At 37.9% G+C, this 23664-nt stretch overlaps 3 protein-coding genes across 4 annotated transcripts in view; 2 read left to right on the forward strand and 1 right to left on the reverse strand.

Moving 5' to 3' along the window:
• LOC112553716 (leucine-rich repeat-containing protein 49-like) overlaps window positions 1–15674 on the forward strand; it is a 39139-nt gene extending 23465 nt beyond the window's left edge. The window contains 12 exon segments of the mRNA XM_025221123.1: window positions 2171–2204; window positions 2206–2238; window positions 3446–3589; window positions 4420–4481; window positions 8412–8559; window positions 9084–9167; window positions 9508–9707; window positions 10715–10852; window positions 11498–11714; window positions 13151–13336; window positions 13621–13860; window positions 14254–15674. Coding sequence (XP_025076908.1) covers window positions 2171–2204; window positions 2206–2238; window positions 3446–3589; window positions 4420–4481; window positions 8412–8559; window positions 9084–9167; window positions 9508–9707; window positions 10715–10852; window positions 11498–11714; window positions 13151–13336; window positions 13621–13860; window positions 14254–14445 — 1678 coding nt within the window. The 3' untranslated portion in view covers window positions 14446–15674.
• A 1020-nt stretch (window positions 15675–16694) lies between these two features.
• Window positions 16695–23159, forward strand: LOC112553719 (pyroglutamyl-peptidase 1-like). Of its 2 annotated transcripts, none has more exons than XM_025221127.1 (5): window positions 16695–16946; window positions 17315–17416; window positions 18274–18446; window positions 18785–19020; window positions 19478–23159. In XM_025221127.1, exons 2-5 carry the CDS (start codon window positions 17383–17385, stop codon window positions 19638–19640), a joined length of 606 nt encoding a protein of 201 aa, XP_025076912.1. In that variant the 5' UTR covers window positions 16695–16946; window positions 17315–17382; the 3' UTR covers window positions 19641–23159. The 2 variants fall into 2 exon arrangements, with proteins under 2 accessions (XP_025076912.1, XP_025076911.1); XM_025221126.1 differs by having other exon boundaries at window positions 16696–16898.
• Window positions 23160–23511: 352 nt separating this feature from the next.
• The window catches only part of LOC112553714 (phospholipid-transporting ATPase ID-like), a 52505-nt gene continuing 52352 nt past the window's right edge, over window positions 23512–23664 (reverse strand). The window contains exon 28 of the mRNA XM_025221117.1: window positions 23512–23662. The gene's annotated coding sequence lies outside the window, so the exon portion shown is untranslated. The remainder of the gene's footprint in view (window positions 23663–23664) is intronic.

The following is a 23664-nucleotide window of genomic DNA, read 5'->3' on the forward strand; positions in this document are numbered from 1 at the left end:
TCTGGGGAGGCTCTGTAAGTTTGTGATTAGTGCATTTGACTTTGAAGGAGTTCTTGAAATCAAAGTTATTTTGGTCCATAAACAGGACATCTTTCTCTGTCCATCCAGAAGTGAATGGGTACCTTAACTCTTTGGCCTGTAGCCTTATGTGTCGCCAAAGAGTCAAGGCTTATATGGTTCCACCAAACTTTTATGCAACTGTCAGGTAAAAACTTCACTAAACTTGGTCAAATGTTGGTTCTTGTTTGTCTGGTTAAGAACTGCTTTACTTAACAACTGGAGGAGGGGAACAGCTTTAATACTTGGGAACTACCATTTCCAAAGATGGTAGACATCTGCTTTAAGATGGCAACAGTGACAGTAGAATGGCCAGGTTTAAGGGGGTTAAGCAAAGTAACACCATGTTTGCTACCTTGTGCAGATTGTACTAGTGGCTCATAATTCCCATAATTGGAGACTGAAAATTGAAAAGACTGATGTGAATCTCAAATAGGAAGCACAAAACCAGGAACCCCTTCTGACAACTGTGAAATGGTGCAAGTTTGTCTGATTTAACCACATTACCTGGGATGATGCTGTGTGCGAGTCCATTCTTCAGCGTACCTTGGTGAGGGGATGACATGGAGGTGGACTGATGAAGATGTGGTGGGTAAATGTGAAGGAGTAGACTGGTAGCTTTATGCAGGACCTGCTCAGGACTGGCCTAAGTGGTGAGCCTTAGCTGCATCTCTCCAGTTCCCCTTGATGACTGATACCAGTGTATCAGCGTAATTGCTCATCAGTTAATAGCGGTCAAGGGATGCCTGTATGTAGCAGAAAAAAACAATAAAGGAAAGTTGGGCTTTACCTTCCACATACTGTGTCCAAGACTCAACCACTTCCTGCTCACTGCCTCTGTTGTTAGAAACCCAGAGAATCTTTAATGCAACTTTTCCACCTGTCTCCTCTCAAAACAGGAATAAAAGAATTACTACACAAGAAAACAAGACCAGTGACTCCAAGAACTCCTTCTGGGAACAGTAAAATGGTGGATGTTGGGCTGGTTTGCCACAACACTTTAAGACCATTCTTTAAAGTTTGGAAGTTTGATCACTGGATGCCTTCATCAGCATTGTTCCTGAATGTATTGGAGCTCTGTGTTATGCTCAAAATAGGAAACTGCTTGAATTATTACAAAAATACCAATAGAAAAATTTTCTAATTTTAGAAAAATTAAACACAAACACTGAGAACTTTTTGTAGCATCACAAAAATCATAATAACTTTCAGGTACTTTCCAAAAAACACTTTATTGACTTGTTGAAGATTCCATGCAATATCAAAGCTGCAGACTTTATCCATTATGATGGCTTCTTGTCCATATGAGTGGCTACACTAACAGGGAATGCAATAATCTCTTTGCTTTGAATCCATCTCCTTCTATTATTGTTAATCTGCTCTTACAAACAAAAACCTCTGGAATCTGGACTGAGTAAAAATAGAACCGTGAAAGGTATTAAAAAAAGCTTAAAGGTGGAACTTCTTCGGACCATAGGAAGAGAATGGTTTTGCCCATGCGAGGAAAGGTAGCAGTATGCACAGTGCTGACAATTAGCGTTCAGTTGTCTTCAGGACTACCCCACGGATACTCTTACCTTCCCTTGCCCAGGCAAAGCTATTTTAAAAACTGCCAACAAGAAGTTCCACCTTTAAATGCTTATAGGATAGACCAGCAGGAAGCTGTTAGCTGCTTATGGGGTATGGAAAATCTTATAGTATTTCTGTCATGCTAATTCCTTTGGCAGATTAAGTCATCTGTGAATGCTTAGTTGTTGTGCCCTCTTCCCCGCAAACTCCTAAAGTTTAGTTACACCTAATATTTTGTGCTTTTAACAGTTATTGTTATTGTTTTAATGTGAACAGAAAATTCACACTGTGTTGTTTTAAGAGGCAGTGCATCATTATTATTATTACTTCTATAAAACTTGCAAGTATGTGTCAGCTTTACAACAAGCTGTAGAACTATTAAGGAAATGTTTCAGTATCATTACTGTAAATCATCTCATTAAAGATATTTGTATTCTACAGACTTAAAAATTTCAGGTAGAATGGTATGCTTAAATAGTATTGTATTATGATAAAAGACCACTGCTAGTTGAATTGGGGGCATTTTTCATCTTGCTTACTGCAGAATTAAGAAGATTGAAAATCTGGATACGCTTTCTCAAACTGGATGTTCTTGACCTCCATGGAAATCAGGTCAGTAAAATTAAGAAAGCCTTATTTTGGCAAATTAGAATCAATACTACTAGTATTCTGAAATAAATGTTACAATATATGAAATAAATGGGAGATAATTTTTAAGGGAAATAAATCTGTACACGGAATGGTTGGAAGATCTGATTCTCAGCCAGCAAGAATTATGAAAGTATAGATTTGAAGAAAATCAGCTTAAATGGTTTTATGTAAGGATTCTTCATAGTATTTTACCAACCAACTGGTTCCTATTCACTAACTCCCCCAAAATGTTCTTTGTGTCTTATTGAAGAAGAAACAATGTCATTTGTTATGGCAGTGTCAGTTTCTTGACACATTCTGGAAAAATTGATATGCTGTCATGACTAGTAAATCCACATCATAAAAAAATTGAAACTTTTCTGAAAAACTTATTTTATTTGGAGTGTGAGACTTAATCACCATGCTAACAAGACATTGTATATGGAAATGGAAAAACAGGATAACTTCTATAGAGAGTCTGGCTGTAAGTGATTAGCGATACCTTTAAATTGGATAAGTGCAATCTCATGGTGTCCATCCACCTTGTCATCCAAATTTTTAATATTTTCATGACTCATATCAAGGTTGCATTCATCCTGCTAAACACCATTCATACAATATTGAAATAAATGTACTTTTAGAATCATAGACTGTTTCTTTCACCAATACCAGTCTACTTCTTTAACAAACTTTATAAGCACAGATAGAAATAATTGTTAGCAAAAGACATCGGTTCCATAGAATAACAAGGGTAACAGGAAAAGACAACTCTCTTTAAAAAAAAAAAAAAAAAAAAAGAAAAAAAAAGTGAATTTATATAGCGCCATATTCCAGCCATTAGGGCAAGCTCAAGGCTCAAGAACACACAATTAGTAAGGTAATGGAAGGACAGGGCTGTTGTTCAGAAGATACCATAATGTTCTGGTCTACTGTTTTTATGCTAGTGTTACACGACTGTTGTTATAGACCACACTTTCTCTCTCACTTGCAGAAGGCAACACATTTCTGCCAATCTGTTACCACTCAGTCACACATCATTCTCACCTTTACATCATATACACTGCTGGAGACTTCTCCCTGCTTAACCCTTTTCCTTCCCCATGCAATCTTCTAACATGGGAAGTGGGTCAATGAAAGGGTTTGGAACCGCTATAAAGAGATCTTTCTGTATGCTTTATATTTTATTCAGATCAGCACAATTGAAAATCTGAGTCACCTGTCAGAGTTACGGGTGTTGAATTTAGCAGGAAACCAGATCGTCCTTGTTGACAGCCTTTCTGGTCTTGATGCTCTGGCTGAACTCAACCTCCGCCGCAACAAGATCCGCGCAGTGGTATGCACATCAGATTTCACTTGTCACTGCCAATGTACTTTTAATGTTCTTTCTCACCAACACTTTATATGTAGCTACAGAATAGTCGTTCAGTTTGAAGATGGAGAGTTAGATTTTGTCTTCAAATTTTTAATCACTCTTCATCTCCATTATGTTATTGTCAAGGAGGTAGTGGTTCAAGGTATCGGAGCATTTTTTGCCATAATAAAGATCCTTGTGAAGCAAGGTGAAATGTATGGATACTACTTCTGAATAGTTTAACATGGCTACACTGCTCACATACAAAATATCAAAAGTTTATTGCACTAACAAAAGAATTACTGTGATGTATGCTTTCAGCAGAACTGTTAAACAAGTTGATAGACTGCATATTTTGTTTTTAGTTCTGTAAACACTGTCACAGCTGTTCATGAAATTGGTTAACCATAAAATATACATACATCATTTAGTGATCAAAAAACATGAATCTAGAAAAACATGCTTCTCCATTAAAAGTGACTGAGAAAAAGTAACATTATGTAAAATCTGGTTTTACTATGAATTTCCACGAATAAACTCCAAGGGGAAAGGGGGAGATCAGTGATAGTGATGATGAACTGCTGGTGACTAGTTAAAACAGCAGTGACTAGATTAAGAGAATTCTCTTCTCATTGTTTTATGTTTTGGTTTTGTGGTTTGTTTGTTTGTTTGTTTTTTTGCAGAAGTTTGGGGAGAAGATGTTTGCAAGATTTGTAATTTGTAATTTGTATCACTTGTGCCACAAGAAGACATTAGATTATTAGTATCCCATGCATGTAGTAAAAGGAGCTTTCACAATCTGGGTGTTGCAGGCTGATGTGGATAGTTTGCCAAACCTACAGCGACTCTTTCTCAGCTTTAACGAGATCTCAAAGTAAGCTAAGATACCATGCACAAAGAATATGCTACAACAAGAGCCAGAACTATAGCACATGCAAGCAAACACACAGCGTAACAATGCCATTCTCTCAAAGGTGATACACTATACTATTTACCTAATGTCATATACACCATACCAAAGCAGTCACACAAATAATAATGAACAGAGGAGGAGGATGTGTTTACATGGCAAACCTTGAATGTATATCAAGAAAAAAAAAAAAAAATTGACTCATTGTACATTGTTTTTTGAATAACACACCTCTCCCTTGAGCATTACTACTTTCTGCCATAAAATGCTAGTTCATCTTGAGTCTAAACTTAAGACAGGTTTAGAACAGTGACTTTACTACAATCCTGTTCTGACCATGAGCATGCCTAACATGTGTCTGTATTTATTGTATTTCAGTTGCAGAAGTGAACATGTCTGTTATATGTGAATATGGTTGTTGATGATTCAGTTTACTTCTATCATTTACTTCTATCATTTCTGTAAAGTGCTTTGAGAAAATCTTTGGAAAATCACTGTATAAATGTTCATTGTTTTTATCTTTAAGCCCCCACCCCGCCCTACCTACACCCTTCTTTTCCGTTTACTGGCTACTTCTCTACTTGTCTTCCTCTGCAGATTCATGAAACTATCAGTTCTTGTTACCCGATTCCTCCTTGCGTTTTCTATATTGTCTTTTATTATTCTTCAGTACTGTTGCTTATCTTTCCTTCTTCCATATGTTGCCCCTGTCTCGTTTTTGTCTCAAGTGCTAAACGCAATATATTTTGTACATTCCAACTTGGAAAAACAGTAACCAAAAAAAATTATCATACTCAAACACCATAAGCCTCTGAACAATCTATGACTATTTGATATGGAAGACAGTTTAACAGAACACTATTGACAGGAAATATGCAAGCAGGGCTTTTGTGTACATGCACAGGCATGTTATTTTGTATGTGTGTGTAAGAGTGAATAGAATAATTTGTGTACATTTAGTAGTTCGAGTGCAATGTGTTTGTATGTATGTGTGTGCCTTAAAACTTGGAACATTCTTGATGAATTTTTAGTTTTAATTTTTTTATTGGGGGTTGGATTTTGGTAGGGGGTGGGTTTATACAGTGGTGGGGTTGTGCTGTGGTTTTTTTTTTCTTTGTTTTTTTATGAGTTAGAAAGAGAAGGGGTGTGCTTACTGTACCAATCAGGACATTCTGAAATTCTGTACTGGGATTTTGTGAATATTTAGAAAATGGTAGATTAAATTTTTGGGGGGGACCACTAGGAACCAGAGGTATCCCTAGTTTGTCAGTGCAGTTACATCAAACATCCAGAATTTTGATCCTGGTTTGCAAATTTCACAAACATGTGTTTGTGTGCCTTTGCACATTCATGCATTTTCCAGGCATGAATGCATTATGTGTAATTAGCTGTGTTTTTTGACAGAAATTGCCTCATTGAATCCTAATGTTGTGTTCGCTGAAGCACATCCTTGACATTTAGTCCGAGTTACCAAACTTACCATGCAAGCTAGAGGGGTGTACATGGCATTGTAAATATGTATCCACTCAAGCGACAAGCTATAGCTTACAAGCTGCCGTAAAATTATCTTTAACAGTGGCAACAATGTTCTCGTATTACTGAAGAGAGGCTTCAAGTTATCTGTTCTTGTAGACAACGGTGTTCCAGCCAAAACCTTCTATGGATCAGGAGCGGACACATCTAGTTTTTCAACCAGTTGGTGGGAGACCACGAATAACGAAAAAAACTGTCTGGAATAACCATGCAGTCTTCTGTCTTTACCCATTCCCGCAACACACACCTGCACACCTACTCGTGCATTACCGTTGGCCAACCTTCGGAGTGCGCTGTACGGCGGTAAGGGAGAGGAGACGGCTGTTGTTACGAGATGAGGATGAGTAACAGGATATATATATACAGTTTGTCATGGCAGAACCGTCCAGTATGTGACGGAGGGATAGATAACAGGGTTTGTTATCTCTCTCTTCCCCGCCCTCGCTGTATCTGGTGCGGGAGTAAAGTTCCACTTGGCGAGGATGACAACTCCTTGGTCTGCCTGATGTGAAACTGCGGATGAACTATTTCCCACCATTTTCCCCGTAAAACACAAAACCTAACATCATCACAACACCAAAAAACACGGGTACATTGAGAGGCGGGTTGTTGCTGCTGACGACGGGTAAGACAGGGCGGGGAAGCTGCACCTTGGGAAAGAGGATGGAGGGGCATTGGGCGACCTAATGAGGGGGTTAACAGCTGGGTTGCCCATAGTGATGGGCGTGCGATACGTGCAGGTGATCCTTTGTCCCGCTCCATGTGGTGGGTGAAGAAGTAGCTTATTGATCCAAGACAAAAACAACTTGGTCACGCCACCTCCCCGCTCCGCTGACGACACCGCAAGACGAGGGGGTGGTGGGGGTGGTGGGGAGACAGCGTGACAGATCGGCGTTGGAACCTTTACCACCTCGGCCATCGGCGGGCGCTCACCACACGTGTGGCTTTTACAAATTTACAACACTTTGTGACCTCTTAATACAGTTCAAAACAAACTTAGATGAACATGGGGCAGGCGCGGGGTGATGTCTGATAATTCAAACAACTACAAGCTGCACAGACCACGTCCTTTCAAGTGATAGCTGCTGTGGGAGCGGACATGAGTGAAGGGAAAATTACAACCACAGCTTCTAAATACATGTATGTGGATTCAAAGCGAGAAAGACAATCTTTCCACCGGGAAAATTGTAACACAAGTGTCGTTTTATAGCCGTATATTGTGTCGCCTCGCGCATATTGAAAGGTAGGGGCTCATGGAGCCGTTATGTCTGCGGTTCTTGTTTCGCCCCTTATAATCTCAGACACTCTGAGACCAGAGTAAATCAAGACGTGTTGCAATCAGGGTAGCTGCACCCACCGGCTTGGAAACACTAACGTCTGGTATCAATGCCTTAATTCTTGCCGCTGGCAGTGTGGCCCGGGCTCACAAGAATCGAGAGGATGATTGAAATGTCAGGCACAACGGTGCGCTCCAGGACTAACTACAGCTGGCATGATGATTGAAATGTGAGGCACCACTCCAGGACTAGCTACAGCTGGCATGACGATTGAAATTTCAGGCACGATAGTACAGGAAGGATTGGGTTCCTTAGCTTGATGCTCACAACCACAGTCTCTCCCCGATAGAAGACCAGAGCTTTGGAGCAAGGCCAGACTGGGGGCTGGCAGTGACGGATTCTTGTTCAGCCCATTAGTATTGAAAGCCTTGGACCCGCTTACAATGCGTCAAGCAGTTACTACACCCCTTCTTGCAAAGATTTTCATTGCTGCTGTGGTTAAGACTGTGTGATGGATCTATTTCCTCAGAACCTTGGAAGGGTGAACGTTGTGTTGTTATTCAGCGTTCTTCCTGAGAATAGACTTGCTGTAAGAGTGGCTAGTGAGTAGGAGACAGCCAGTGTTAGATACAAACAATGTGGCACTACAGACATTACCGCAGTCGCGTGTCCACCAACAACAGGGACGTGTGAGTATTTTGATGGGCAGTGTGAGGAGCAGGAACACAACCTGTACCACAGGAAGCAAAAACAAGCTACATACTGACCACTTCATGTTCCTGATTACTCCTGCATCCCACTGCCAGTTTTCACACACATATACACACACACATGCATCCGTGCCCACACACAGACATACAGGGTATCTTTGATTTCAAAGATGACCATATCAAAAGCATTTATTTGAATGCTAAATCATCACAAAGTACAAGAAAGACGAGGTTTATCAATGAGAAAAGCTTCAGAAAACTGCTTAGCAGTTAAGCTAGTATGGGAAAAAACACTGAAACTACAGCTGATTCATTGTCTACTTCTTTATTGCATGTCTTATACTGCTTAAGCTAGTGTGCTCCTTGTCTTGCAGTTTTGAAGATGTGCAGTGCCTGGGAGACTCCAGCAGTTTGTCAGAGATTTGTCTAGATGGAAACCCGATCTGTCAGGACCCCAGCTACAAGCAAGTGGTGCTGCGTCACATGCAGCAGCTCAAGCAGCTGGACATGCGGCGAGTCACGGTCAGTAGGTCAAGCTGCACAGGTTGTTAAGTCATGCAACAGGGCCTGCTGTTTTGTGTAGCATTAACTCAACCCTGACATCATATAAGAAATAGATTTGAAGGTATACCATGATAGAGAATGTATTCTACTTTTAAAGGCAACAGTTTGTTCTAGAGAATGATTAACAGTTTTGAGAAAAACATTTTCAAAAATGTTGATGGTGGTGTGTGGCAAATGGTTAGGCTTGTTCAGTGTGTCAGTATTGAGTTAACCTGCAGCAACAGTTCACCTAATGATTGACCATTGCCTATACAACATTTTTTTTTTGGTTACCTTATGACTGTTTTTCCAGTTGTTTAACAAATGAAATTATAAGGGTAAAAGCTACCAGATGTCAGAATATTTCTTAAGTTTAGTTGATAACTTATTGTTGATAAATATATTTATCACTCAGCTTGCTTCAAAACAATGATGATGATGACAACGACAACGACAACAACAGTGTGCCTCTGGTCATTTGTTTTATTAAAAAATCTTTCCAGGAAGAAGAACGACGTCTGGCCTTGGTCATGGCTCGGAAAGAAGAAGAAAGACGCCGTGAACTAAACAAAGTGGCTGTGCTAAAGGTAAGACATTATGATTACAACGATGACATTATGATTACAACTAATGATAATATGATTGCATATAAACTGCTGTTCCAATACAAACCGTATTTCAGTAGAAATGCTCCAGACATAAAATCACATTCCTTATTTCCAGGATATAAACACTTCTCAGGTGTTGCTTGTGTATGAATGTGGTCAAGCAGTGAACTTATATTTAGTAGCACTTCAAGCTTGTGTGACATGAACTCTGTCCAAGACTTCCTCTACGAAGAGGTTGGATAGTGGTGTTTAAAGCAAAGAAGCTCTTCTGATTAAAAGAATCCTCATGTTTCTTTGCTTAGTGCATTTTCTTTTCCAGGAGCGGCGCCGGCTGGCCATCAACAATGCTAAACGACAATGGGAGACAATGCAAGGGTCCCTTATTTCCAACACGTCCAAGATGGCCAAAGGGCCTGCTGTACGTGAGCTGTATGCCAACCATGTAGGTTCTCTCCCCATTTCAGGGGATATTTTTGCTTGCCATTCAGCTCAGTATGAGGAGTCATTAGGTGTCACAAGGTGAGCTATTTTTGGAAGAAAATGTTCATTCCTTTATTATTTGTCATTAGACATAGATAATTGCTAAGTTGTAGCGTGAAATTAAATATCAGTTATCATAGTTTTATGTAGACTACTGATGTTTGAATTTTATAAAATCTTTGTCCAGTCACAAACATTATATGCAGTTCATACCATCCCATACATTTGTGTGAGAATGAGAACTTGATGATGTTATGTGCAGCTCATGCTGTCACATATATTTGTGTGAGAATGAAAACTTGATGATGCTGTGTGCAGCTCTTGCTGTCCTGTGCATTCAGACCACAATTTTTTGAAACCAGACTCTGGTTTTCAGACTTCCAGAATTGTTGGGGACCCTGAATTAAAGCTGTTAGGAGATTTAAATTTGTCCTGAAATATGGTTAGTTGTTTTCAGCTGGTAGCAGAAAACGGTACACCTCGATGTACCTTTGTCACCTTTTTCCATGATGTTATGCTTTCATGTGTATAGAAGCATGTCATTAACATTTGACAACCCTGAATTATAAAATATCACCTTTTATATTACATATAGAAACATCACCAACATTTCATAATGTTGAATGATAAAATATCACATTTAACATGCTGTTAATTACAATATATCTTACACGATAATGCCACCAACTTAATCTCTTTTACATTTTCAGACCCTTGACATTAAATTGGTTATGTTTTCAGACTTCTTAGCTGAAGTTCCTTATGTCATTTACACATCCAATGGGAAACTTTGACAGCCATGTACATTCATTAAGCAGTTGTATAGCACAGAAAGATACATATATAGTATTTGTTCATGAAATTTTTTGAGTGTGCGAACATTAGCTCATTAAAATTGTATGGCAAACAGACATATAATGTGTATCTACCTTGAAAGTTCTATATAATATTTGATTGCTGGAAATCTTCAAGTTTATTTTTATAGTCATGTTTGTTTAGTTTATCAGATAAAACATTTATTCCAAAAATACTTTGTCATTTGGAAGCAGTGAAAAGCGGCCTGGTAGTGCTCACAGCAGCCTGACGGACTTATCACAGGAAAGTCATCATGAGGGTGAAAGACCACGTACTGCACTACGCCGCAATGACACTAAGTCTGCACCCAAAGAAACCGTCATTTTTGGGTATATAGTTGTTCTTTTTTAATCCAAGTTGCAGTTTGTTGCTTATTGCAAATATCATTTGTGTACAGGATGATTTAATTCTAATGGTCATTAAGAACTCACATGACTATCACAATTTTATATATTTTTTTAGCAATGTCTTTTGAGAAAATACAGATAGCTTGGTAATGCAATTGTGGATGCTTTTATTTTACATTTTGGGAAACCTATGGTAATATCATAATATAAGGATACCCCAGCTCTTATCATCTAGGAGTGGACAGACAACAATAACAGGTTTGTCTTTCATTTGCTTTCCAACCCCACCTGTGCCCAAGTGTCTGAAATCCTTACCAATGAAAGGCATGTCCTGCTGGGAGAATTTTTCCAATTCCCATTGGCCACCAATTCTGTGTACCTGCATGCAGGACCAACAGACTGAGGCTGTCCTTTATTGTTTCGGCCATGTGACTTCAGAATGCTACTGTGTGCAAATGAATGCAGCTGTCTGAACCATGAATGCATGAGTCTGTTTGTTGGATATGAATATGTTGTGGTATTTTTTGTGCTTTCATATCAAGCCACCATGAATTGCCCTCTTGGATAAATAAAGTATTATCTAATGGAAACCTACTAATATTAGGATGTCATATTTTCTTTGTCTAGGTCTGAGGGAGGTGGCAGTGCTGAAAACCTCAACATGGTTGCAGAACTGGAGGGAGACACTCTCACTCTATACGGCCCGCTAGCATTGGGTGCATTTGACCGTAACTGGGGCCTACAGGCAGCTGGGGCCATAACCAGTATTGTCTTTAGGTTCATAGACTTTGATGAAATCACCAAGCAGCTGCACAAAGTGAGGTCACGATTCCCTAGCACTCAGGTGGGTTAGACTGTAGACTGTGTAGACTGTGTGCTCATGGTTTAACTCCTATCTGATTGATAGGACCCAGACTGTGTTCATTGACTGAAACATTCCATCCTACACCTCATTTCTGTGGGTTCCCTCCATGCTCTGTACTTGGCCCCATCCTGTTCATTTTGTACACAAAACCATTGTTTTTCATTGTGCATCCATTCTCATTATGTTTCTCATCAGTCATATATGCTGATGACACACAGCTGTACTACTGTACCCTCTGCTCTTAACACCACTGAAGCCTGTATTAGTGATATCAAAGATTGGATGGTATAGAACAGATTTATATTTAACAATAACACCAATGTCCTCACTTAAAGTCTACACAACTACATCAAGGGGGGTGACACCAACATCATCTTCATGTCATTCACTCGAAATCTTGGATTCATCGTTACTGCATACAACTCTGATAGGCAAGTTACAGTTGTCAGTCCGCCTATTATTATCTCTGTAAGATCAGTGCTATCTGCCACACTCTCTGTGTGCTGCCAACACTCTTGTGTGTGTGTGTGTGCTTTTGGCTTGATTACTGTAACTCCTTGCCGTTCAGCATAACTATTAACAGTCCACATATATACTCCAGAGTTTAGGTGCAGCCCAGAAGTCATATAAATCCTTTTTATAAGCTTGTTACCACAACAATAAATCCAGTCTTGTGCTAGTGTAAATTCCATATCGAGTATGTAGGCCCTCAGTCTAGCACACAACACCTTTTTAGGTCACCTCGAGATGGACTTCCTCTTGCTAGCTTGCAAAGTTTCTCTTAGTCCGAGGCTGTTCCTGCATCTGGGAAGTCCCTGGTCACCCTTTGATCTCAATCAATTAAGGGAAGTTAGCAGGTACTTAAAATCTTTGATCTGCTGCTGTGTGTTCAAGCTAGTGTATCCCATGTCACTGGTCAGGATCTATGGGCACCACCTTAACCATCCTTTCAGATCATTAACAGGAGCGGTGCACTGTTGGAGGTCTAAACAACTCCAACTAAAAGTAGAAAATACGTTTTCCACTTTCACAAAACTCTCAATCTTTTCTGTTTGTTCCCTGATTCCTCTTTACGTCTTCTTTGTCTTGTATTACTTCTCTGCATTGTTGTTTATTTTTCTATCCTTTGTATGCTATGTCTTGTTCTTGTCACAAGTACTGAGAGCATGCTCCTTCATTAGAATGATCAAGGGCCATATAAATCACATTATTATTATTAAAATTAAAGACAGTTTACTTCGTAATAAAAACAAAACTAGAAATCTGATAGGAATGCTGTTGCAGAATACAGAAGAACTGTGTGCACATGTTTGATATTACCAGGCTTCCTCCACCCCTGATTCCAACAAAAGAAACAAAAAGTAAATCTGACTGAAAGGGGTTTTAATTTTGCTTAACTATTTTTTTTCTTTCAGAGTCTTGAATTCACTAACACCAACATACACAGCTTACAGCAGATCAATGCACTGAGTGTAGTGCGAAGCCTGGACCACCTGACCATTGCCCTCGATGGCAACCCTGTCACAAAGTTCACTCTCTGGCGCCTTTACACCATTTTCCGCCTTGCACACTTCTCTCTTAAAAAAATCAATGATGTTGAGGTAGGACTCTCTTCCCATCTCAATTTTTTTGCATTGCTGGCAAACAGAAGACAGCTTTAACTTTCAAAGCTGTTTTAGCTGTGCTGAGTTTTTGTGTGTGTTTTAATGTGTTATACATTAGTATGATGTTTTCTAGTATCTTCTCTTTTGTAATGAATTTAGTTAGGCTTCTTATTGTTGCTCTTGATCGGGAGAGAATTATCATGTTGTTAAAAGTAAATGCTGCCATTTTGATAAATGAGTTAAAGGATGGCCTTGTCAGCCTTTCAAATATATCTGTGCAGGTTTCTGGTGCTGATGTTATCAATGCTGAGCGACTCTTTGGTTCCTTATCTCTCATTGTCACAAGTCAGTTTTCACAGCAAAGACTTGACACACCTGTTGGTGATGGGAGGAAAAAACACCTGACTCATGGTGAAGATAAACCCCGAAAGAGTGAGGGAAAAGGCGACAAGTCTCATGTGGAGCAGTCTGGGAGAGCAGCACTTGTCTACACGGCAGCTGACATACGGGCAGGACGACAGGTAAAAGGATCATGTTAATTCCTAAAGCAAGACAAAAGTTATTTTGCCCAAAGTGCCAGGAAACTTCTTGCACCCCTTTAGATGTGCACACTGCAATGTCGGTTGAGAACACTCATTTTCTTTTCAGCACTAGTAATCTATGAAGTCAAATTTGCCTACCCTCACTCCCACCTCACACACACACATCTCATTAAATTTAGTTTTAACACACTGGCTCTTGCTATTTTGGAGGTAAATTTTTAAAGGATGGAAAGATTAAAGAGTAAGAAGATAACACAAATAGATCAACACAAATGTTTATTATGATCTGCGTGAAGGACGTTGAATTTTTCTTTAGCATAGTGGGTCATCATTTGTTTCTCTAGTGTCATGTGTCATATGTTGTATGCCCAGGATGCAGAGAAGAAGCGGGAATTTGCACAAACGTACCTGAGTGAGATGAGCAGGGAGGCCATATTTTGTGATCGAAAGCGTCTGGAGCTGGTACGTCTGTGGCCGTCTATGTTTGTCACCATGGTGCAGACAGCACTAGCACAGATGGCAGAAGCTGGAAGCTATGCTAAAAAAACTCTGGAAAACATATAGGGCAGTCACTGACCATTCCTACCCCTCTTTAGCATTATGGTAATAGTACCAACATGACTGGTGGCAGTTTCAACACTCCTGCTCCTCCAATCAGCAACTCTGCATGACATTGCAGTTTGTTATGTATAATGATGAAATTGGCCACAAGAGTTCAGTGGTGTGCATATAGCAAGTATGATGCAAAAGTCTTGAAAGATATTTTGTGTAATAAACGTCCTTTTATTTTGGTTCTAGAGATGTGTTCCTTTTTCTGTGACACAGGAATCTTACAAGACATTTCATTTTGTGTGACACAACAGATCTGCAGGAAATTACAGTCTTTTGTGGGCATCTGGAAAAAAACTGCATAAATTATATTGATAAACATTCCAGAAAAATAATTTATAATTATGACCAATTTCATTGCGCCAATAAATACACAAAAATAATTTAAATTTTTTTTTCTCATAATTTTGTCTTTTCTTGTCTTTATATTAAATTATTCTTTGTCATCAGTATTGAACACAGAAAGATTATATGGTGTTACGACTTTACACACAAAGAATCTGGTATGACTATTACTAAACTTAGATTATCTCATGCACTGAATAAGTCTTGTGCATGTAAAAGAGTTATTGCAAGGCACCGAACAATCTTAAAATTTGTTGCAGCTCACTCAAATATCTAGTTATGAACATGCTCTGCTTATAAGCAGTATGTTTGTATTTTATAAAAGTATGTTTGGTCCTGTTGTAATTTATAAGCATATTAAATTCTGGTCTGGAATATATATATAGAATATGAAGCGTACCCATTAGACCTGTTCTTAACTGTTTACATATAACATTCATTTTTTTTCTCATTTTTGACCCAATTCATTGTATATGACACTCACACATACAAAATTTTAGATGAGGGAAAATAAATTATCTTTCCAGTTTCTTCAACTCTTGAGTGGGTGAATAAATCAGTGATGAACAAACTTATGCATTTATTAACTGGTTGATGTATGTTGACAGACTAAAAAGGATTTAGGTCTCAGTTGGATTTGTATACAGACATCTTGTCACCATTAAGATTTACAATGATCTACGTCATGTTTGTTAGGTGATCATGAATTTAAATAGTTGATAGTGTTCGGATATGTGTGTATGCAGAGGTATTTCATGTTCATTTAGGTGTTTATAGTATGGATCACCAAAGTGATGCTTTGTTTTCTTATTCTTGTCAGTAAAATCATGATACTTCTACAAATATGGTTGTGCTTGTATCATCTACAGAAGTGACTGTACATCTGATTTGTGTAATGGAATGATACAGAACTCTATTTTCAAAATGCTGGTTACTAAACACTGGGAAGTGTTATAGGGAGTGAGTAGCAGTAGGCCTGAACATATGCCAGATCAGCTGTAGAGTTGTCAAGAGGATAGGGAGACTTCGCTAGCACCCCTTACTTCCCCCAACATATAAGTAAGTTTTAGCTCAATTCTGACATGCTGAAATGTCAATGTCAGTAGGGCCTAAGCATTTGCTCCTGACCAACAGCTGGAATTGCAGTAATTTTGAAACTTTTCTGTTCAAGAACTATCAACTGTTATGGGGAAGCAACAGCTGGTAGTTGTTTGATAGGAAACCAGAATAACTGCAGCAGCACTAATAGTAGAAAATATTCTGTCACTTTACATGCCTTGAATTAGTGTAATTCCTTTTATGATGTCACTATATACTTTCGGTGACTTTGAAAATGGGAGAAATTTTAACAGGAATGAGGTAAAGCATGTATACACATATAAAAAAAAAATCATGTTTTGCTTTTTTTAAAGTTTGCACATGATGGCAAAAGTTAATGCAAGATAAAATGACATATGGTCTTAAAATCATGCCGCAGCAGTTAAGATGAATGCTGTCTTCTCTGTGAAGAAAATATGCTTCATTGATTAAATAATTTTATTTTTTAATTTTTATTTGATTAAATAGCACATATGATAGAAAATGTGACAACAAAAATGAAAAAAAAAAATTCATAGAATTTAAGTAAGACATTTCTGCTCTTGTGGTTTTTATAAATGAATAAATAACAAGTGTCAGCTTGGGTTTACCCAGTTAAAACTTTTGTTTAAAAAATTCTTGGTAGGAGTTATGTTCAGTCATCAGAAACTTTAGTGTAGGCTGGGTGATGCTCCACAAAAATGACGGCAGACGACACTTTGGTGACCATGGACGTCGGTAGGATATTACTTTGTGATATAACACAGTACGCTGTTTGCGGGTAATGGAGATGGGAGAAACTGTCTGACTACACAATTTGGTATAGATGTGGCCATTACTTCTCGATGACAGTGCACAAGAATGTGTAACAGAGATTTCTGTGTAGCACGACTCTCAGTGCACACGATGTACGACTCTCACTGTAGCAAGGGAAGTAACGCCGGTGGTGTCCTTCTCGAGTTGTCCTTCCGTCCACCGAAAACAAAGTTTGTCTTTTGTTTGTGTCTCCTTTGTCATAAGCTTCTCTAACTTGTGTAAGGTGCAAAGTTGCCCCGATACTGACAAGTGTTTCCTAAAAATAACTGAAATATGTCAAAAAATAATTGCAATACTTAAAAAAGTCTTGTAACCTGTCTTTATGCACTTTTGCGAAGTTCAAACAAAACACGATTAAGCACTTCTGACGATTTTCTTTATTAAGAAGTGAAGAAAATATTCCTTTTTTTATTTCTGTTGTTAATAAGTGCATTGCATCATTGCCAGTCTTTTTGTTTTGACTGTCTATGAGGACACATTTTACTTCCGTGAAACTCTCCTAATTACTTTTTTAAAATAAGTTGTATTGAGGAATGTTCACCAGTATCGAGTATCGATGACCTAATAATTGCCATATTTTGCTTAGAACCGAGCTCAGCAACTTTGTGGGGAGAAAAATAAAGCAAGAACACGGGCAGACAAAATAAACATCAAATGCCTTCATCAAAGAGAGCTGTTGTCGTAACAGGTGGGTGTGAGAAGTTCAGGTCACTTATTAAAAAACCCTCTATAGCAGTTGTTCAAACATTCAAACATGTTTGTGATACTTATTTCTTATGGCTTAATAATCACATTTCTGCCCAGATTATGTTCATAATAATTTGTACCAGTTTTCACCAGTGAAGTGCTGCTGATCAAATTTCAAATATAGTGTCAAGGCGGTAAGTCAGAACAGCATAATCCATTGTGTTGAACACCATTGAACTACCCATCATCAAAGAAGAACTGACAGTTTGTTGTCATTAAAAAAAAAAAAAAGAATTCAAAGAATATGAGAATATGACCAGCAGGGCATAAAAGGGGTTCCATAGACTGATGGTAGGTGGATAAGGTGTTTAGAACTTTAAGATATAAAATAGATTTGACATTGAAATTGTCTGAAGTTCTTGAAATCATTGTCAAGGGATTGCTTCTTTAACAAAAGTCTTACAACAGCCTTTGGTTCAGAGGGCACAGTTCCAGAGAATTGTTTGATTTTGGTTATAGTAGTTGACAACATCAAAGTGATCGCACAACAGTTTGGTGGGAATGGGATGCGACTCACAAGATGTTTTGACAGTATTCTTCAAGATCTGGGATGAAAAATTTCCCTGAGGCTTGAACTCGTCCAGAGAGGAGCCAAAGTAGTACATCATGGAAGATATAGGTCAAGAAGGGGAAAAGCTGTTCCTGGTGGCCTGAATCTGATCTCTAAAGTAGTAAAAGAAACCAGATTTTTAAAGTAATGTCACAGATATAGACATTACTTACTACATGGTAAAGAATTGGCAGCATTACCAGTCAGTTTTTTTGCTTTGTTTTTAAATATGCTGGATATCTTTTCAGGATTTGGTCCCTTTGGGAGCCACAAGGTCAATGCAAGCTCTGTCACAGTGAAAATGCTAGAAGAAGAAGGACTAGGTAATGATGATGTGGAACTAGTTGTTACTGAGCTGCCAGTGGCTTACAGGGATGTGAAAGACATAATCCCTTGGCTGTGGAAAAAATATAACCCTTTGGTAGGTTGCTTGTGAATTTAAAAATTTAAAAGCTGCTAAAATTACAACTATTGATGAGATTTTTTTTTCGTGACTTTATTGTAGATGTAAATATTGCTATCCGTGTCATAAACATTTCCATGACTAAAGCTTAATATTGTAGTTAATGAACTGTATTTCTTTCCATTATTGTAGGAAACATGGTATGGTTGTGTGGAAGGGAGAGGGTGAGTTGTTTAGTGCAAGTGTTTGCATATGTTTTTCTATAAAAAGAGGAGAGCAATTAGCTACCTTGAGGTCAGTACTAGAAGCTGTGATTATCATCTTTTCCGCTTTTAAACTGTAATTAATCCTTACAGTTGGTGGTACATGTGGGGGTGTCTGGGATTGCCACAGAACTGACTTTAGAGCAGTTAGCTCACAACGATGGCTATGATAAACATGACATACATGGAATGTGTCCATCCTCCAACAACTGTGTAGATGATGCTTGTGATCAGATCATCGTCTCAGGAATTAACATGGAGCATGTATGTCAGGCAGTCAATTCTTCGGGTGGTGCTGTGAAAGCAGTTGTTTCTCAAGATCCTGGCAGGTATAAATTTTTGCTATTTTTGTGTGTGTTATGCTCATACTTTGGTCACTTTTTAAAAATTTTGTTATTTTTATGTACAGTTATTTAAGAGTGTGGAAATTTCTGACATAAATTAACTGAATGTAGAATATGTAGAGAGAGGCAAAAGGTTTTGGAAAAGACCTACAACAGCAGGTCATTAATGCTGCTGTATCACCAAGAACCTGCACAAAAAAAGAACAGGAAGTTAAACTCTTCACAGGCCTCTTGCTCAGATGTCATTTTTTAAATTTTTTTGACAACCTTAAACTGTGAAAGGTTAATAAATATATCATCTATTTTCTGACCAGGATCTGATGAGCTGGTCAAAAGTAGCCATGTCAACTACTTTCTTTCCATCATTTCATATTATTTATCATTAATAAGAAGGAAAGATGTCTAGCAGTCAGTAATTGCAAGGTTTGTTTCCTGTTGCCAGGTACCTTTGTGATTTCTCCTATTTCACATCACTTCATATCAACCGCTCATGTGCAGCCTTTGTCCATGTTCCACCTCTAGACATGCCATACTCAGCTAAAGATCTGGCAGAAGGTCTGCGACAGGCAATCAATGCCATGCTAGGACAAGTGATACAGCAGTGACTAGGCACCATATTTTAGTGGTCACCGGAGTATCTGCATAATGTTACTTTTTTGTGATGGATAGATTTAACCTGAAAAAGCTTTTTTTTATCTGGATACAGTATTTAGGGTATGGTGATTACTTGATTTTTAAAATGTGATTTTAAATATTGTGATACTAAAATTTTAAAGAACAGTTTACAGTAGCAGATTTTATGGAGGACGTGTCCTTGTGACATTTTGAAAAAAGGAGATAGTTTTTAAATATTTCAACAGCAGTGGAGGTGAAGGCCTTAAAGGGGATGATGCAATCTTTTTAAAACCCATTTGTGTTAGGTCATCACAAGGTTTTTTTAAAACAATTTCTGTTGATACATCACTAAAACATTTTGAAACAAGATTTTTGAACAAGAATCCTGTCAATAAATCGTGGGTGCATACCCATCCATGCTTTTGGTAATAACAATTTTGATATGTACGTGAGACACCTGACACCAATCAACAGGCATCCATGATTTTTTTATGGTGCTCATATTGGAAATGTCAGTATTTTATGTTATCTGAGCATATTCTTTAAGATGGAGTTTATTTTTACGTCTTCTTCTGCAGAAAGTGTGTTATCTCTTTTGGCTTGTCGTCATCACTTTATATTACTCGTTGAAACAATTTTACTATTATATGGATCATAGCCATCTCCTTTATGGCACATTGGATCATGTACTGATACACAGAGACATGGGCATACCTATTTACGTATATGCATCTACATGATCAAGCATAAAGGAGTAAGAGATGATGAAATAATTGCTTTCTTGGTGTTTCTCTTCAACCATCTTAGGGTAAGTCCTCATTTTAGGGGTACTTGTAAGGCAGTGGGAGATTTCAGATAGACCTTAGCCTAGCAGCCGTACAATTCAAAAGATCCTTGGTAAAATGATACATGTTGTAGGGGAGAGATTTTCTGGTGTTATTAAAGTTGCAAATGTATCCCCAATGGTACAGTTACAGCTGTATGCTCCACTTTATGCTCCTCCAAGGGAGGGGGATTAAAGGAATAATAAGATGTACCCCCAATATATGGATTAGGGAAAAACGCTTATTTTTATTTACCAAAATCTTTTGACATTCATCCATTTTGCAGTGTAGCTTTTTTTTTTTTAATTGCTGCAATGTCCCATCATTTTTTTTAATTACTGCACACAAAAAAATCACTGAAATTGTTTCTCGTGATTTACATCTGCATTAAAGAGGCTACCATGGTTCACTTGTTTTATATATATAGGCACTTCTGGGTGATTGGTGAAAGGAAAAAGATTTTGCATTTTAAAATACAAGTGGCCTGGTCCACTGAAGATAGATCATTTGAGTTACATTGTTCTACAAGGGAAGCTACGTAGAATAGAATTTAGATTAAATGATCTCCAAAAGTGAAATTTACATAAGGTCAGCTGGTGTTAAGGGAGGTTAGCTACTTGGAATGACTGATCACTTGAATTAGGCATGTGAATCCTGATTACGTGATGAATTACTGCCAAGATTAACTAATTTTATGGACGCATCTTGTTTGAAAAGGGTGATGTTCTCATGAAACAGATAATTATTACATCCAAAAGGGTTATTGATATATATATATAATTTTTGCTTTCATTAGTTTAAGAAGAAACAGGTGTTGGAATCTCTGCATTATATATTATTGTACTCAAAGGTGCAGAAAATATCTGTCCAGAAGTGTTGTTTTCATGTTAAGCAAATTTCTACTTTCCTTGAGGGTATATTCTCATGTGCAGCTATCCAGATATCTATTTTTCAGAAAAATCATACATTCAGTGCTTAAAATGTTCTTGAGCCAAGATTGTGTAATAAAAGCTGATCACAAGTTGGCTGATCATATAGTGCTTTCGTTTTACACTTGCAATGCAAATTTTAAATGTCTCTTCAAAATTGTTTAGATTTCAGAAATCCTGGTAGGGTAACCTTTGCTTCAGTTCATTAAAAATGCAAATTCATATTAAAATTGTTCTTTAGCCTTGTTGCAAAGATTTCAGAAATCCTAGCAGTGTACCTTTTGTTTCAGTTTGAAAAATACAGACTGAATTCATATTGTTGCTTCTTGAAAAATGCTATTAAGTTAGCTTCTTCAGATGCAGTAGGAGAGGGGTTATTAATTTTGAAAACTGGTAAACCTCTCCTGATCTTAACATGCAGTTATTTCATAATATAGTCACATGGTGTAATTTTCCTGAATATTGTATTGGCATTTTGGACCATTTATGTTGTAAGTCTAGATTGTGACACATTTTGAAATGCCTGCCTTTAGCAAGATATCAATGGCAAGTGGAGTTGCTCATGATACTGCACACAGCTAACAGCTAGTACTTTGAACACATTTAACTGGTGATTAAACATTGTTGATCAGCTTTAATCACTATCCAAAGCCAGCAGGTTAACAGCAACATTTGTTGGAATTTTTTAGCAAAGTAAAATCCAAAATTTAATGCACTTTAAGGAAGTCATTTTTACATACAAATTGTAATCAAGAAGCCATTTTCTTTTTTCATTACTTGCAGTGGTGCCTGCTTGTCAATGACTTGACAATACAGTTTTGTTGCAGTTTTTTTTTAAGACTGTTGTGATTTAAACAACAAATATTGAATGAGATTGCTTGTAATGTTTCCTGACAGGTACTTTTAAAAAACAATTATTGTAATGGCTGGAGGCTGACTTAAAAAAACTCATTGAGTAATAATTCCTGTAGGGAATGCCACTGCCACAGAATGAATACTTGTCCCTGAACTTGCATTCAGGGAACCTGATGACAGATTCTATAGGGGTGGCGCTGTCATCAAATGTTTGAGATTCACAAGTTATCCCACTGAAGGGAGGCGAGTTGGGTGACATGGATAAGAAAACTCTTGTTGAACTGATAACTTTTTTACATCCGGCATTGAACCAATCAGTAGCCCATTTTTAGATTTCAAGAAACTTGTAAACTATAGGACTATTTTGTACTCTTTCAGAGGGGTTTTGCTTGGAAAACCAGGAAAATATCTGGGAACCACAATTCACACCAGTTTATTTTCCAATGCAATGCTTTTGCTCTTTTTGGCTTTGTGGTCGGGCTTATGCAAACGCTCGGGAGCTTAAAGAAATTACATTTGTTCTTCAAAAGTATACAGTTGAAAATTATACTATGACTAACTTAACAGATGCTATTGAATTATAGTGGAATTGTTTTCTCCATTTTTATGACTCATTTATTTCTGTTCTGCTAAATCCTAAAAGTGATTGACTTGCATGGCCTGAAAAGATTTGGAAAGAATGGGATTTAAAAACAAAAAACAAGCACAGACACTGGCTGTATGCATGTGTTGTGGCCCGTGAACAGTAAACACGATTTTCCTGTTCTCTTTATGATTGGCGCATATATATATATTCTTTTTTGGTCTTTTATTGCATTACATCTGGGATGCAAACTTGGATTACCTGGAAGTAATGTCAGGGTGCCATTGATCTTGACCAATAAATGCAATTTTGTTAATCTGCAAGTGTTAAAAGACTTCAGTTTTTTTTTTTAATCTGCTGCTTATTTGAACACACACGTACAACAACGGTATTGTGTGGCCTAGAGTTCTGTTGTACTCATTTCTCCAGTCAAAGCAGCATTCAAAGAACTGTATAAATCTAGCGTCTTCCCATTTAAAAACAACCCCACAACTAACATGAACAAGGTTTAAGTAAAAATTCTGTTTGTTTGATGCAGTTATGTACAAGTGCTGCTTTCTGTGCTTTAGTCAAACAGGTTATTCAAAATTTGAGCACATTTTCCTTGTGTTAATGTCCTCAGCTGACCCACATCCCCACCCCCACAAAAAAAAAGGACATCCAAACTTGAAGGCACACTAGCTGTTTCATGTGATGCAGCATGCTGTTCAGTGGATCCAGCTGGGGAATGGCTGACTGTACAGCTAAAGCAGCAAGGGTGAGAAGATAAACTCATCACTCCACAATAAATGTACTATCATGAGGCTACTAAAGCAAATGACCT

Source organism: Pomacea canaliculata, linkage group LG13 (genome assembly GCF_003073045.1).
Source record: "Pomacea canaliculata isolate SZHN2017 linkage group LG13, ASM307304v1, whole genome shotgun sequence".
Classification (NCBI taxonomy): domain Eukaryota; kingdom Metazoa; phylum Mollusca; class Gastropoda; order Architaenioglossa; family Ampullariidae; genus Pomacea; species Pomacea canaliculata.